We start from the raw sequence: 17,946 nt of genomic DNA, 5'->3' as shown, positions 1-17,946 counted from the left end.
TTCTCCTCCTCATCGATCAAATAAGATTATGAGAAACCTCAATATTTAATTACTACATGCATAAAGACTTATAGTTAGGTAAAAGATGTGATTTAAATATATAGAAGAAAACAATTAAACTTTCTCAATATTTGTAGCCGTTGCCTTGTTCAATGTATCGAGAAATTTTTCTTGATTTTCTTCCCCTTTCCTTTTTCATTTGCAATTTTGACTATAAGTGAACTTTGTAATATAAATTCGTATGAACTTAATAATTATTCCTTCAAATTCAAATATAAATCATTTGTCAGGTCTTTTCTTAAAGGATAAAAATATTATTTGAGATTTAAAAGTAGTTGAAAACTCCATTAAAAAGAATTGAAAAAAAATGATTAATATATACTTTAAATTTTTAAATAAATCATTCATTTTGCACCCCACACACATATATATATAGTCAACAATTCATTTTATTGTATTGAACTAGATTGTAAACAATTCATTTTGTACTATTGCACTAGGGAGAGTACTTCATTTGCTAATAATAATGGTGTTTAAACTACTTTGTTGCATCTTAATTATTCGACTTAGGTAGGTGTTTTTTTTCAATAAATACATTATTAAGTAATTTTATCTACCAATATCATCTTTTTTTTAAAAAAAAAAAAACTTAGGAATAAGGAATAGGAAAATGGGGAGAAAATTAAATAAAGCTTCCTCAATAAAATAAAAATTCAAACAACCACTCAATTGAATTATTAAAATTTCTGACTTAAATAAAAACTGAAATTAATTGCTCATTAACCATCGCTGAATATCATTTGCGAATTTTTTTTTTAAAATCAGAATTCTTTTAGTATGTTTTTTAAAAAAGTGTAAAGTTACGTATTTTCCGGGTAGAGTCGCTCTATTCATTCTCTATTTATACCAAACCAAATGTGAATGCTTAGACTTTATTTTTTTTTACGTAAAAGTGAATATCGATTAAAAATCTAAATTCCTGCTCCACCGTCCGACTGATACTTCTCTTGTTTCGATACATTTAAATTGTTTTAAAAATAAAGTAGCAATCAATGGGGCCTTGTGTTTTAAAACGAAAATTTCAACGGTCAACCTATAGGAAGTTTCTGTGACAGAGCAAATCTCATGTTCAACAATCAATACAAATTGAACTTTCACAATCTCTTCTAAACCAATATAGCTAGTTTTTGTTGATTAATGTTTAAACCAGAGATAAATTTTGAAGTTCCCCTACTTCCTATTGTTGGGGATGGCTTCTGTTTCCCTTATCTTGTTAACTTAACTGTGAAGAGGAAAATCTTGGGACTCTCACAACTAAATATCCATGTCTTGGATGATACTGGAACCTCTCTTCTCCAAGGGGATGGAAAACTTTGGCATCTTAGGAAGAAGAAAAGAATCATTGCTCATCCTGATGGTTTACCTCTCCTTACTCTCCGCGAAAAGGTATTAAACATATTATCTCTTTTTAATTTTCATTCTGAGTAGCAGAGTCAGAAATTTCACTAAAGATAGTCCAAAAAAGGGCTATAACACCTTATTATGTGAAGATTATGAAGAATCACTTTGTTTATTATTAACATTATTTTCCGAGGAAGAGTGTCCAATTGGACAACTTGACTATAACATAGCTATTCCACCCTGCTTGAGCTCATCTATGCTTCACCAGCACAAGTATCCAACAACTCTGCTCACCAATTAAGAATTTGTTGGTGCTTGTGAGATATCTGCGTCTCAGCATTGTATATTACTAGATTCATTTTTTTCACCACAGAAATTTTCACCTACTTTATTGACGGTTAGGCCACACCTTGAGTGCTGAGCACGGTGTTTTGTTCTTAGTAGCATCAAAGTAACTCAAAGAATGCATATTATGAAATTAAGAGTGATGTGGTTTGTTAAATATTTGAGTGCAGACACTTTCATGGCGTAATACGTGGAAAGTTTATCGTGCTGAGAGTTCAGACATAAACGATCTGCTCTACACAGTCAAAAGATCAAGCACATTCCAAATGAAAATGCAACTTGATGTGTTCTTGGCTAGCAATATCAATGGAGAGTTATGTGATTTCCATGTAAAGGGATCTTTCACCAATCAATCTTTCAAAGTTTACAAAGGGGACACTTTGATTGCTGAGGTAATTTAACTTCAAATCCCTGTTTGAGTGTCTTTCAAAGTGTATATAAATAAATAACTATATCAATTATGTAGGTGAAAGAGAGATTCAAACTTGGAAGTTTCTTCAAAGGAAGAGAGAATTTTGAAGTGAGAGTTTATCCTGGTGTGGATTATGCGTTTATTGTCTCAATATTGATAGTATATAATGAAATATACGGGGAATCATAGATACACTATGTAAATTGGCAGGTTTCTTTGCCTCTTTTCTCTTTAATGTATGTACAAGTGTGTAAAAACTCACATCATATACTTATAAAGGGAGTACTTTAGCCTTTTATGATGTTAATAAATAAATGGATAGGTTTTCCTTGTTGGGGTTCTACTTAAACAAGATGAGTGCATCCAGTTGTGAGTTCTTCTTTCTTCCTTATCATAAGTTATTGATCATCTTCAAGCTCTGGTATACTAAAAGAGATTAAGAATTAAGATATCCAGGACAAGAGAGGAGTGGTCACGATAAAGGACAAGATGCGGGAAGCGAGATTGAAATGGTTTATGTGCAGAGGAGATGCACGGATACTCTTGTGCGAGGGTGTGTGAAGGTTGACTATGGATGGTTTCAATGGATACTCTTACACTGAGATTATCGTTGTATCTTGTTATGACTACTACGATTTAGAATGATTTGTGCAAGTTGCCTTTAGTATTTGTTATTGCTGTCTTCATTTTCGTTATTTCTTTTTTCTATACTACTTTGTGTTGTTTTATCTTGACCTTAGAGTCTATAGAAAACAACTTTTTTACCTTACAGGTAAGGTTGCATACATTTTACCTCCTCCACGCCCTACTTAGTGGGATTAACACTGAATATGAGTTCTCAACTCTCGTTGCTTGAAGAAGCTAGTATTGTAAATTTTCTGGTCCAATTGATTTAGGAATATGACTAAATTTTGTATTCACAACGATATTATTGGAACTAGCAAATATTGCACAACAAAACACAAATAGAAATTGAAAATCCAAAAGGTCTAAGTAAGATGCATGGCATAAATTTATGAACTTTCTCCAGTAATCATATTGTAGATGTTGGCAGCGATAGTTATAACACTCGTCACAACAGCTAAAACAATCATGACTACCGCGATGATCCTGTCTTTTCTTGAAGATAAACCATGGACATCTCTGCCAAATAAGAAACAAAACGTTGATCAGTATAAAAACAGAAGAAAGAAAACCATTCACATTAATTAGTTAAAAAGTTGAGGGGATGAAAGAAAGACAGAGACCTTAGAGCAATTGCACCTGGAAATATGAAGGCGAGACAAACATTTGTAGTTGATCCCATGAACTGGTAAATGTACCATACTGATGGTATAGCAATGGCGACTATATATGAGATGGCTAACAATATCAGTGTAAGAAACATGAATCTTTTGGTGTCAGTTGCTAGTAATTCCTTCTTAGGGAATATAAGTTCGTCAATGTTGGCTCTCAGGGAGAAATTTAAGAGAGGAAATACCAGCATTAGGTGAAGTGCATAGCTCAAACGAACAATGTCATTTAGAATGGGACTGATTGTTATGGCACCAGAGGACGACGTATCAAAATTTACAAGTATATCTGCATTGATTGAATCTCCAAATAGAAGGTACCCGAAAATTCCAATTGAGGCATAGATGACTGAACAAACTACTAGTGAAATTTTAACAGCACTAGTCATAGCTCCAGGTATCCCCAGCTCAATTTCAATCGGATGGACTGCATTCGAGTTTTTAGTGTCAGTAAAGTCAACATCAAGATGACATAAAGATCAAGTATTTAACGGATGTAGCTTTTACCATTGAAGTGAAATGCAAAAGCTGTTACGATGACTGGGATGGCGGTGAAGAGATTAAAGAAGGAAGAAGTAGTATTCAACTCCGGCAGCATTCTTGGCTTTACTATTTGCCCTTTTACGATTGCAATGATTGCCATTACAGAACATATACCAACAAATACAACTGCTAGGATAATTGCTATTGCTGAACTGAGCCATAATGATTCTGCAATCACAAGCCATATAAACATAAACAATTAGCGACCATTTTAACTTGTGAAGAAAGGTCAAGAACAGAGGACAGAATGCACTGACCTACACGACGGTATAGGACTAGAGGAAGCACAACAAGCAAGACAGTGAGAAGGATCGATAGATAACGAGAATTCCACCAATGAATCCCAAACCATTCTTGAAGGACACCAAGGTGTTCCCCTTTTCCAGAAAAGACGTCTCCTGATCATAGAAATTAGGATTGTCGTCATACATAAGATATCCAAGTCCTGATACGATGTAAAGATGGATTTTGGGACTAACTGAGGGCTAAAAGCTAACTAATAAGTTGAGGATTGTCCAAGTCCATATAACGAGACTAACTGTACATCCTGTAAGAGGCATTAAAGAATGAAAGTTACCAATAATAATTAGGTACATGATCAAGCAACCAAGAGTAGTGATCATTACACAAATTTGTACTGCCAAAGAACCAATCTTTCCAAAGTTCTCTTTCATCAATCCAGCGTACGTAGTCGACTGGCCAGCATATGTTGCCCTCAACATGAAATTTACCGTTATGTCTACTAACAAAGCTACCAGAACAATCAAGACGAATGCGGGAACAACACCTAGGACCTTTAAAGTAGCTGGGATTGACATAATTCCTGCACCAATAATAGTAGTGGACACATTGAACACTGCCCTCCATATCACCCACCGGTTCTCCCTCGTTCGAGAGTTGTGATTCGAAAGCAGTGGAGCCTCCACCTCGGCGCTGGCTCGATCCATCCCCTGAGATTGAATCGCAAAAACTGCTACAATTCGACAAATAATATGGTCTGAGATGAGGGCATGCCGAAAAAGTAACAGTTGAGAGAGATATTTAAATGTTATAAGGAAACAAATAAGGACAAATGGCCTCACTTAATACAGCTAAATTGAATTTCATGGCACCAATAATCAACAAACACCATTGAGTCATATCATGTGACTTCGATTATATTTGGATAGATTTATTTTTAATATTTTTAAGTTGAACATTTTGATATTATTTCGATAAAATTAAAAAGTATATTTTAACTTAAAATAACAAAACTAAGTTAAAAGTCATAAATAACAAGCAATTGAAACAGACTCTTAGAGCCTGTTTGGCTCAGCTTAAAAGCTGGTCAAACTGACTTAAAAGCTGGTTTTTGACTTATTTAACTGTTTGGCAATACTCAAAATAGCTTATTTTAAGTTAAAAAAAACTTATTTTAAGCCAAAAGTTAAAAGCTGCGGTAGGGGTGCCTTTTTTTTTAGGTTATAAGCTGTTTTAAGTTGACCACATTTTTATGTTTTTTCCCTTAATATTTTTATACAATCTCCAAATTACCCATATAACCCTAACATCTCTTTCTTCTATTTTTCCCTTTTCACGTTTGGCATAACAACTTCAGCACTTTTATCCAAACGCATAACTGCTTATTTTAAAAATAAGTTTTAACACTTTTAAAAGTACTTTTTTAAAGCTGCTTTTATTAAGCCCATCCAAACGGGCCCTTATTCTATCTATTCAATTCATGATATGATAAGAACTTAATTTTATATGCTTATGTGGTTCTCTTTTTAGCTTTTGAACATGTGTTTGGTATCAAAAGATTTCTCCAGAACTAGGTCTTGTGTTGAATAATAAAGAGCATGATTTATGTAAAAATCATTGTCATTCGGACAGGGCGCCATACACATTTTCTTCCAGAATAATCCAATACTAGCTAGGTGTCCTGTTTTTGATTTGACAGATTAGGAGATTTTAGACTTTATGTGTAAAATAATTTGTGTACTTATTACTTTGCGAAAGAAAAAAAAGAAGAAATTCGAGTCATCAATTTACGGCTAATACGTTAGATTTTCCGTACGTATCAGCTGGCTTAAATTTTATTTAAGCCATTTGGCATTTTACCTTAAAGAATTAATTACTCAAAGTGGATTCCTATTAAAAATAATTACTTATTTTAAATATATTGTTTAATTATTATTATTTATAGCAATATATAATAATACTATATATTTCATTTAATTTGTCTTTCTCTCTCGCCTCATTTTTCCTTTTCTCTTTTGCCTTTTTTTACTTTTATCTCTCTTTCTCGCTCTTTCTTTCTTTTGCTCTTTCTCTTCTGTTTTTCTTTCTTTTTACTATTGTTTTTTTTTTCTTGTTTCTCTTACTTTGTTTTTTTTTTTCGTTTTCTCTCTATTTTCTTTCATAGAGTAATTATTGATTTTTAGATTAAAAAAAATTAAATAAAAATTAATTAATTAGGCAAGTAATCTAATTGCAATGAATGAATAGACTTAATAAATTACAAAATGAATTAAACTTACATTAAAAATGAATTCCACAAATATTAAAGTTGACTTAGAATATAATTAAATATGAATGCAAAATGTAGCAAACAAAAGAGCATTCTATGATCTCTAAACTGAATAAATTTGTATCAACAATGAATTTCACAAGTAATTCAATCATAACAAACCAATCAATAAGTTGCAACATAAATTAAAATTGTATTTCACAAATATTAAAACAAATAAATAAATTAAATTTGCTTTAAAATTGTATTACACAATATTATAGTTGAATTAGAAGAGAAAATAAAGAACGAATGAAAAACATAACCAACAAAAGAAAAGACATCAATCTATAAACCGAATTAAACTTGTATAATTCATGAAATAATCATGTATTATATGTATTTTATAAACTATTTTGGGTTTGTATCACTAGGAATGTAAGTGATGTTTGTAATATGTATTAAAAATGTATTTTGCATATAGCATAAGTGTGTTACCTAAATTATTTTTGTTGATACATTAGAAGGGTAGTGAAATTTGCAATATGTATTATCAATATAGGATGTATGTGGTCATGATTTTAAAACAATTTTAATATAATTATAAACATATCTAATACGACTTCAATACAAACCCGATATAGTTACACAAACTTCATAATTTTCGAGCTTCAACATAGCATTTCTCCTAAAATCAATTCTAAACTTAGCCAAACGTTTTTAAAATTGAGATATAAACTCCAAAAGATATTTTCAATTATTTGTAGGAACAACCTATCCAAACTAATCGCAAACGAAATAGCAAACAAGTAAACTAATCATAACAAATAAAGAAACATAATAAACTGCTGAATGAATTAAATTTGAATTAAAAATGTATTACACATATTAAAGTTGAATAAGAAGCGAATTAAACATGAATGCAAATGTAGCAAACTAAAGAGTATTATATGATTTGTAAACTAAATAAAACTTATATCAATAATGAAATAATCAAGTAATTTAATCCTAGCAAATCAACCAATAAACTCCAAAATGAATTAACTTGTATTAAAAGTGAATTACACAAATATCAAAGTTGAATTAGAAAAGAGAATTAAACATGAATAGAAAATTTAACTAATGAAAGACTAGTCAATGATCTACGGAGTGAATTAAACTTATTTCAATAATGACTTAAGCAAGTTATCCAATAGTAACAAATAATAAACTACAAAATGAATTAAATTTGCATTAAAAATGTATACACAATATTAAAGTTGAATCAGAAGAGAAAATTAAAAATAAATGAAAAAATGTAACTAATGAAAGTCAAGACAATTATCTCAATACTGAATTAAACTTGTATTATTCATGAATAAAACATGTATTATATGTGTCTTATAAATTATTTTGATATGTATCACTAAGAACATGAGAGATGTTTGCATATGTATTAAAAATGTATTGTGCATGTATTATAAATGTATTATTAAGTTTTTTACCTAAATCATTTGGCTGGTATCACTAAGAAGAGAGTAAAGTTTGCAATATATATTATAAATGTACTGTTCATGATATTAATACAATTTTAATACAATTATAAAACATATCTAATTCAATTTTAATACAATTGCGATACAGTTCCATAAACTTTACCATTTTCCAGTTTCAATCTTATATTTCTCCTATAATCAATTATAAATTTAACCAAACTTTCTTAAAATTGAGATATAAACTTCAAACTGCATGTTCAATTATTTGTAGGATCAATCTATCCAAACTAATCATGAGTTCGTAAGATTCATAAAATGAATTTAAAATTTGGAACTTTATAATGATCATCAATGGTGAATTCTTGGTGCTGTAATAGTAGAGATTTGAAAAGTTTGTTTGAGAACATAATTTGGTGTCATTTTATTTCTTATTTCCATTGAAAAATCCATTTTAAAATCACAAAATCAAATCGAACCAAATTAATTTGGTTCGACATTTGATACATACTTATTCAAAACCAAAAATCAAACTAAAATTTGATAAAACCTAATTGAAGAACCAAATTCATTAGGTTTTGTCCGTGTACAAAAATTAAATATTTGGTGTTGCCTAATTTTATAGTAATTACACTTGTTTTATAGGTTCATTGGCAGATTTTGAAAGGATTTGAGATTCGGCTATTTTGGGATAAGATAAGCAGGGGTTTTGTTCCCAGCAGAAAAACATATTTTGATCAAAGCTGCTTATTTTTTCTAATTAAAGAAAAAAAAACTTTAATATTATTTTGAGATATATTTATGAATGAGACTCTGGCACCAAACAGATAAACACTATTGTCAGTTTGTTGTGTTGCATGTATCTACTATTTGAGGTTCCCTTTTGGTTATATTACTATTTGATTTTGTATTTGTTTGCTACTTCGTATAGAATATTTCGTATCCTTAGTTCATTATCTGTATAAGAATATATTTAGTATAATTTCACAATTGAGATCTGGGGAGGTCTCTTAGCCCTACCTCATAGAGATAAAAGATATTGTTTTTAGAAGATCCTCGACAAAATATTTTCTAAATAATTTAGAAATGGATAACATAAATTAAACAGTTACAACAATGAAATTATATGAAATGAAGAGAAATTTACAATAAGCTGAAGAAAGAACAAAACAACAATAAAACAATGTAATAACAAAGCACAAGGAAAAGTAATAATCGAAATTGAAGAACAAAAAATTACAAAAGTAGTGTTAAATACTATTGGAAGAAAGAAGGTCCAAGTGCGACCGCAAACCTGTTTCGCAGAAAAGCAAGAGAATGCTCAACTACTAACTAACCTTCTACCTCAATCCATCACATCAAAATCCTCTTATGTAAGGTCATGTTCAATAACCTAAAGATGCATACTGCCTTGTCTAATCACCTCTCCCTATACTTCTTCGACGTGCTTCTAACTCTCTAGACACCCAGGCCACCCCCCAATTGGCAAACTCTTATATCTTTCACTGCTTCTACACTTCTCTTTTTCACATATTCGAACCATCTCAATCCACTTTCTTTATCTTGTCTGCTATGGGGTCGCTCATACCTTGTCCTGAATATCTTCATTCCTAATCTTATATCTCCTAGTACATCCACACATGCACCTCAACATCCTCATCTTAGCAACTTCCATTTTCTGATCATGAGAGTTCTTGACTGGCTGACGCACCACCACCTAAAACATAGTCTTTCTAACCATCATTCTATAAAACTTACTTCTAAAATTTGGTGGTACCTTCTTATCACATAAAACTCGGGAGAAAAGCCTCCATTTTACCCATTCTACACCAATATACTGTGTGACTGAGCATCAAACTTCACTTCCACGCCGACCTCATGTGTAAGGCCACTGAACTTACACTGTTCACTCTAAGTATTCAATCTTCGACCCTGCCGTAAGCATTGTCAATCAGTACTCTATCTGTGAATTACACACACCATGACTTCACCTTATACATGCAATACGTCCATTCATCTATAACTAGTGTGGGAAGCCGACCCCTAGTGCAATCCCATAAGTATTGAGGAAGAGCTTCGAGTATCCCCCACAGTCCTCATCCTAATCTTAACTCCATGGTACATGTCCTCCATCCCACTAATGTAACAAAAATATTGTCTTCAAATTGAAAAAGAAAAACCAAATTATTTCTTGAATTATCATTATTTGACAGGTATGACTTCCCTATTTTCCAAGGTGAAGATAAAATTCTGGAAAAGAAAAAAACTAAATCAGGTAAGATCCTCAACAGTTTGAGCAAAGCAGTTGCTTCATATGGCTTTAGCATAAAAGAAGAACAGCCATGAAGATACCAAAAAGTTCTTTTCCCTTTGCCTGGATAAGATAACCATGAAGGCATTGGCTAAGAACAAAGCTGGTCTCATTTCTCATTGGCTTACTGATGATTTTCCAATGCTCATTAGAACTTCTCCTGATCTCTACACATAATTAAACCACCTTCCATCATCAATCAACTGATTCTGAGAGCGCAACCCGGCAAAGTTGTTCATTTGTTGGCAATTTAAGTCGCGATATTAGAGTATATGGCAACTGAACTAGTCCCAATGGCAAAGATGATCACCAGTACAGCCAACATCTTTTCCCGAGTTGTAGATATGTTGTGAGCATCTCTGAGAAAAAACATCATAGCAGCAAGTGAGTGGAAAGTTTGATAAAAATAACTCCGCAACTTATATAGAGATTTCTGTCATTTCAAAGAGAACAATGCTCTCTGTTTTCTGTTGAAGAATAGGGGCAGATATTGTAACAAGGATAAAGTTTCTTTATATGAAACCAAGATTGAAGTAGCTCACCTAAGAACTATTGAGCTCGGGAATATGAACATGATGCACATGACTGTTGTCGTTCCCATGAACTGAAAGAAGTACCAAATATTTGGAAAGGCTACAGCACCTCCGTAAATGAATGCAAGTAAAATACAGGTAAGGGAAAAGAATCTTAATGTTTCTGAGGCCAACAGAGGTCTTTTAGGAAAGAATAGTTCATCAACGTTAACCCTCAGAGAATAATTCATCACAGGAAACACCAGCATGAGATGAATGGCATAGCTCAATCGAACAATATCGTTAAGTGCTGTACCAATTAAAGAGTCAGAGGCTTGATCAAAGTTAACCAGCATGTCAGCCATGATCGAGTCCCCAAACAATAGGTACCCAAAGAATCCCACAGCAAAGTAAATGACAACACATAATACCAAGGAAATGCGAACAGCAGACGTCATGTCAGAGGGCCTTCCCAGCTCAGCTCTGATTGGATGAACTGCAAACAGAAACAACCTCTGAGAGTGAATTAACTCATCAAAAGTAAATAAATAGAAGAGGATAGAACAAAAAGTAACAAAGAATGTCACCCAAAATAAAAGGAGAATGACATAATTGTATTCACGAAAGTACGTCTTACCATTAACATGACATCCAAAGGCAGTAGCAAAAACTGGAATTGTTGTGAACAGTTCAGTAAAGGTAACTCCATGTGAGAAATCTGGTACCAGTCGTAACTTTTGTGTTTTTCCCTCCCACATTGCATGTATTGCCATCATTGAGCATATGACAACAAACAGCACAGCTAAAAGGATTGATATTGCCGATGCATGTCTCAATGAATCTGGATGTAACGAACCACAAAATTTATAATCCATTATATGCAGATCTTTACATATACTAAATGAAATATATGCTATTCCACTTTGACAAATATCTTCAATCTATTAGTAACATGCCGGTTATTTGTTCACAGATCCAGCGATTAGGGATGGCAATTGGGGCGGGGTTGGGCAAACTCCTAATGGACAGGACAGGGAAGCACTTAAATGAAGTGGGGCAAGGAAAATTTTAGCAGGGCAGGGAAGGGAGGGGCAATTTACATGTTAAAGCATATCATCACATGTGAATATTAAGTACTTTATCATATAACACCATATATGTTGAAAGAAACTCCTCTGCTAACGGTTAATTCGTTCCTTAAATTTACTGATGTAAAATGAATGCCAAACAATATGCCATCTATTTTCAAACATTATTAAGATTTGATTTTCACTCTGAACATTTCAAAAGCAAAACAATTTGGTTAGTTGACATCTCACTTTTGCAGTGAAATAACAAGAAATATTAATTTATTCCAAAGAGGTTACTGTTGCAGCGAAATACTCCAACAAGAAAGAATAATTTATTCCACATAGGTTGCTTTTGACTTTCTAAGGATAAAACAGATCTTCAATTCAGCTAAATCATTGAATTAGGATTAGAAAATATATATATATCAATAGTCGTTTAAACAGGGCCGGGGCGGGGCAATTGTTTGAAAAATGCTACACGGGACAGGGTGGGTCAATCTCTTAGTTGCCCCTCCCTATTGCCATCCCTACCGGTGATAGGACAAACGCTCTATATATCATTCTAATGGAGTAGAATGTCAATACCTACTTTTCCTTCTAAGGTACAATATAAGCTGAATAATACTAACAATTGTACTTTATAAAGCTAGTTTTGTGATTAGTCATCAGCCTACATCCAACTATACTTTATGAAGCTTATGGGAAAAAGAGAATGCTTTGTAAAGTAGAGAATCAATAGATAGAAATTCTGAGATTATGACTGAACCAACCTATGCGCTTTAAAGAGAGCAATGGAAGCATGACAAAAACCACAACAACGAGAACTGAAAATGCCCGTGAGGTCCACCAGTGGATGCCAAACCATTCCTGTAGAGTACCCAAGTGCACTGATCCATCAGAATTATTTCCTGACAGGACATCCCCTGTCAATTGAATAAATTAGTGATGATAACACCAGCCAAATAGGAACTAGCTTTAAACAAGTAACTTACCAATAATAATCAAGTAAATAATCAAGGCACCAAGATTAGTGATGATAACACAAATCTGAAGAGCAACAGAACCAAACTTTCCAAAAGACTCAGCCATAAGGCCACCATAAGAATCCGACTCTCCCGAATGTGTATATTTCAATAGGAAATCCACCGTCACCTCAACAAAGTATCCCACAAGTAGGATAACAAAAAAGCTTGGAATAACACCAAGAACCTTAAAAGTAGCAGGAATAGACATAATCCCAGCACCAACCATGCCCGTCGAGATATTAAATATAGCACCAGAAATTGATCCTCCTTCCCCTGACCTTTCATTCTGTTCCACCGGTAAAAGAGGAGCAAGACACACACAATCCTGCTTCTCCGTTGTCATTCTGATCGAAAAAAAAAAAACGAATTTTAGAAACACAAATGCCTTGGATCAAAAATCAAAACTTTGTTATTGAGATTGGTCAGATAGATAGATACAAAACAGAAGTTGGGGGAACAATAATGGTGGGGTGGGTGTAGATTCGTTGTTCTTACTCTAATAATGATGATTAGGAAAACCCCTAAAATATGAACAACAATTTTTTTAATGGATAAAAGTGCGCATGTGATCTTTGACAGCGCCACCATTTTCTTTCGTGTCAAACTTTTGACAAACACGTTGAAAATCAGATCTTCCGGAATAGTATCACTCTCATTATTTATTTTTATATTTGTGAAATTTTCTAAATTATTTTTTTTCTCTTTATAATAGTAACTAAAAAAAATTCTATATTTATCTTTTCTCTTTGACGAAATTTGATATAAGCTAAACTACTTAAAATTTAAGATTTGATAAAGAATAATATTAAAAAGTATGATCTAATGTATTTCACAAATTTTCAATTAATATAGAATAAGATAGAGGGCAGTATTAACTTTTATCCATTTTTCAACACATTACGTATGTGGTTCTAATATTACTTTCCAAGAATGGATATATCTCAAACACTCCCTCAAGTATGGGTTCAATGATGGGTCTTAAATACGTACTGGTCCCAAAATGACCTGTTCGATATATATAGGAAAAAGAGTTATTTTCCCAAATAGTAATCATATAAGTTGACAGAGTTGTCTTAAAATATTAGTTATGTTTTATTTAGCATAAAAATATCATTTAATTATCACTATTTCCTTTAAATATATTTGACAGTTTAAAATTATCACTCTATCCTAGTTAGCATGACGTGTGATTAAAGTCTTCTTTTTTTAAATAATAGACTAATTTAATTCATTGAACCTATTTATCTAAAATAATGACATATTATTTTTAATTTTTTTTTAATCTATTAAGAATAAATTTTCATACTTAATTTTTTTTTATCATAATTAAACTTTTTGCTTTTTTATGTAATGGAGAATACATTTTTAAAATGTACAATAATTTTATCAATTTTGAATAAACACATACATTCAAAAAAATATTGATATACAAATCAATCATTAACGCCAATTTACATCAACTAATCATAAGTTGTATAATAAATCAATAATAATAAAGGTCATGTTATAAATCCATTGAATTAGTGGATAGTCCATAAAGTTGGTACATGAACAATCATCCATATTCACTAGGTTTCATGAACCTTTTTCGATAAGAATGTATCTATTTATTATGATACTTAATATGATGACTTTTGGAGTGATTTCTCACTCTATAAATAGGGTTGTTCATTCACTATTGTATGATATACACATGAGACTTAAATACATTTGAATAAGAAGGAAATTCCTCTTCTTCTATCTAATTCTTTTGTCTTCTTCTCTTTATGATTATGTTCGTATGAGCTTGATTTTATAACATGTCATCAGCACGAGTCTCTATCCAATTGAGAGTGAGTTCTTATTTTTCTTTAGCTCATATTTTGGTTGATCTCGTTGTGAAGATCAAAGAATTATATGTATAAAATCATGTATGTATTTTCTAAAATATTTTATGATTTAGAATGAAATAGTATTCAGTCACTAACACTTATCAAGAACCGAAGACATATACTACTATTGGTTGAATATGACATGCTATACAAAACTTTTTAAATGGAAGAAGGTATAAAATTTTAATAGCATGAGTTTGAATATTATTTTGATTGTTTTGAAAGACTCAAAGAATAAATCATGTTGTACTTCGGTCTATTATACCGTTGGTTAAGGGTAAGATCATTGATTTCTTTCTGAATTTGATATAACTTGGCACCATTGGTTTGATCATAACGATCCTCCAAATCAGTCCACAATTCCAAAGCACTATCAACATATGCTACACTATCAACAATATCTCGGTTTAATGAGTTTAAAATTCAGGATGTAATCATATTATCACACCTCTCCCATTGTTTGTAGTTTGGATCTGTAGTAAGTGGTTTCTTAGAATCTCTATTAATGAAACCCAATTTATTCTTTATCGATAAGGATCTGATCATGCCTCTTTTCCAGGTTCGATAACCAATTCCATCAAAAACAACTGGTACAAGAGTTGAGCCTGGATTGTCTGATGGATGTAGGTATAACACACTTCCTATTTCAATTCCCTTAGTTACTTCTAGATTAGTCAGTTCTACCATTGTAGTGCAACAGAATCAATTAACAAAAGAAGGGATGAAAATGTGCAAGAAGGCAATAGAAAACTGAAGAACAACTGAAATCAAAAGTAAAACCAGGTAAATCTGAGAGATCTGATCTTCACAAGAAGAACAGAGACGAAAACAAACAGAGAGAGATCTGATCTTCACGAGTAGAACAGAGACGAAGACAAGCAGGAATGATCGATCGATGGCTCTGATACCATGTTAAAACTGAAAATCATGATAAACCACCATTAATGGTGGCTGCAACTAAGAGTGGTAGCGGAACCGGTACCTACCGGTTCCCGGTCCGGTCCGTCCCGGTCCGATTCGGTACCGGTTAGTACCTGTTAGGGTTTGGGTTTTCCCTAACAGGTACTAATACCCTAAAGTTTTAAAAATTACACTTTAACCCATTTTTTTACTTATAAATACCCCTAAATTTCATTCTTTTAAATCACAATTCACAATATCATCTATTCATCTTCTACTCTCTCAAGTCTCAAGTCTCTACTCTCTATCTCTAATCTCTAATTCTATAATATATAATATCTTAAATTTTGGTGTTGCCTTACTTGGTCTTTGGAAATTAGATTTGGAGCTTCAAAATTCAATTTTCAACTTTCCACGTTCGGCTATCGGCGGTCATAAACGTTTACTTTTTTTAAGTAGACGTTCGGTACATTCGTTCTAACTTTTATTTTACGTTTCATTTATATTTAAATAATTATTTATTTATTTGTGATTTATTGTTTGCATAATTGCATAACATTTTTCTTATTATATTTATTCTCACGTTTAATTTTTTAATATGGATTTCGGAAAAAATATTGTTCAAAAAGGAAAGGGGAAAAAAAGTGCATTAGAGCGTGTAAGAAATGTTTGTAACTTTACATCCTCCGATAATGCAAAAATCGGATGATTATACACATGTTGATGATACGGTATTTAATATTGATAGTAATTCAGGATTAGATCCTTATCATGAACATTTACAACGTCGCTTTGGTAATTTTGATGAGGATTTGCCTAGTGATAATGATAATGATAATGATATTGATAATTATACTGATACGCCTATATTTGATGATGATGATGATGATGAAACTCAGTCACCTACGGCTACTACTACTCCTAGTCCCGCTCCCTTTCGTTGTCCTGCCCCAGTTCCCCCAGTACATCCTAGGCCTAAGGTAGAACGTGTTAAAAAATCGGTTGTTTGGCAATTTATGATACAAAATGAAGATAAAACACAAGCTATTTGTAATAAATGTAAACATATATTAAATCATAAAACTGTGGGCAAATCTGGCGGGACGGGACATTTAAGTAGTCATTTAATGTCTTGTTGTAAAAATGAATTTTTGCATGCTAAAGCGATAGCGGAAGCTAAAAAAAAGGTACCCCCCTTCCTGAAAATGTAGGAGTAGGCGGCTCTAAAATGGTACAAACACAATTAAATCCGTCTAATGTTTCTGGCTCTAGTTTACTACCTTCATATAGTAGAGAAAAAGATCTTGAAGAACTAGCTAAAATGATATGTGTTATGGGTTTGCTATTTAGTTTTGCTGAAAATTCCGATTTTATACATTATATTCAAATTGTATATAATCCAAATTTTAAAGGTTTTGTTAGAAATACAATAAAAAGACTGTATTTGATTATCATGCACAACATTTTCAATATCTTCGTTGTTTATTTTATTATAATACTTGTAAAATAGCTATTACTTCTGATATGGGTCGTAGTGTAAATGGTAACGATTATTTGACTGTTACTGCACATTGGATTGATGAAAATTTTTATATGCAAAAAAGAATTTTAGGTTACAAATGTTGTCAAATGCAAAAAACCGGTAGTTATATTGCTCAAACTATTTTAGATATTTTACAAAGTTATGGAATATGTGATAAAATAAGTAGTACAACATTAGATAATGCTTCAAGTAATAATTCAGCTGTTCAATATTTAAAAACTACACTTTGTCCTTTTTATGGTGATAGTTATCATATTAGGCGTACTGCACATATATATAATTTGATGGTTAGAGATGGTGTAAATATGTATGATAACGGATGTATGAAAGTTGAAAATGCATGTCATTTTATATTTAAATGTCAAGTTAAGTCTCGGCATAAAGATTTTCAAAATCGTTGTTTTGAAAATAATCTTCCACCTAGAAAAATTCTAAAAACAGTGTCTACTAGATGGAATACTTTATATAAAATGCTTGTAGTCGCTTATGAATATCGAATACCCTTACAAATGGTTTGGAATGCTCATAATTCTGATATGACATATAGACTAGATGATAATGATTGGCGTGATATAAATGAACTTATAGATTTCCTTAAAGTTTTTTACTTAACTACAAAAAGAATTTCTGTACTTTATAGTCCATCAATTTGTACTGTTTTGCCTGATATTTGTATGATTTCTTCTAAATTATATAAATTTAAAAATAAACCAAGATTTCAATAAACCGTTGAAAAAATGATTATAAAATTTAAAAAATAT

The 17,946-nt window shown here is 31.9% G+C and overlaps 3 protein-coding genes across 3 annotated transcripts; 1 reads left to right on the top strand and 2 right to left on the bottom strand.

The window, feature by feature from the left end:
* Positions 1 to 955: 955 nt before the first annotated feature.
* LOC101267530 (protein LURP-one-related 14-like) lies at positions 956 to 2,927 on the top strand. The gene is made up of 3 exons (XM_004240855.5): positions 956 to 1,446; positions 1,917 to 2,138; positions 2,213 to 2,927. The coding sequence occupies exons 1-3, from the start codon at positions 1,198 to 1,200 to the stop codon at positions 2,345 to 2,347; spliced, it is 606 nt and encodes a 201-aa protein (XP_004240903.1). The 5' UTR covers positions 956 to 1,197; the 3' UTR covers positions 2,348 to 2,927.
* Positions 2,928 to 3,049: 122 nt separating this feature from the next.
* Positions 3,050 to 5,123, bottom strand: LOC101267241 (amino acid transporter AVT6C). Its single transcript, XM_004240854.5, has 5 exons — positions 4,571 to 5,123; positions 4,251 to 4,391; positions 3,958 to 4,161; positions 3,406 to 3,877; positions 3,050 to 3,301 (listed from the first exon to the last, which is right to left on the bottom strand). Exons 1-5 carry the CDS (start codon positions 4,938 to 4,940, stop codon positions 3,172 to 3,174), a joined length of 1,317 nt encoding a protein of 438 aa, XP_004240902.1. The 5' UTR covers positions 4,941 to 5,123; the 3' UTR covers positions 3,050 to 3,171.
* A 4,995-nt stretch (positions 5,124 to 10,118) lies between these two features.
* On the bottom strand, positions 10,119 to 13,503 carry LOC101266946 (amino acid transporter AVT6C-like). Its single transcript, XM_004240853.5, has 6 exons — positions 13,367 to 13,503; positions 12,839 to 13,215; positions 12,617 to 12,769; positions 11,414 to 11,617; positions 10,807 to 11,272; positions 10,119 to 10,623 (listed from the first exon to the last, which is right to left on the bottom strand). Exons 2-6 carry the CDS (start codon positions 13,212 to 13,214, stop codon positions 10,515 to 10,517), a joined length of 1,308 nt encoding a protein of 435 aa, XP_004240901.1. The 5' UTR covers position 13,215; positions 13,367 to 13,503; the 3' UTR covers positions 10,119 to 10,514.
* Between the last annotated feature and the right edge of the window lie 4,443 nt (positions 13,504 to 17,946).

This window comes from Solanum lycopersicum, chromosome 6 (genome assembly GCF_036512215.1).
Source record: "Solanum lycopersicum chromosome 6, SLM_r2.1".
Taxonomy (NCBI): Eukaryota; Viridiplantae; Streptophyta; class Magnoliopsida; order Solanales; family Solanaceae; genus Solanum; species Solanum lycopersicum.
The sequence above is the reverse complement of the archived record's forward strand: the minus strand, read 5'-3'. Positions and strand labels throughout refer to the sequence as shown.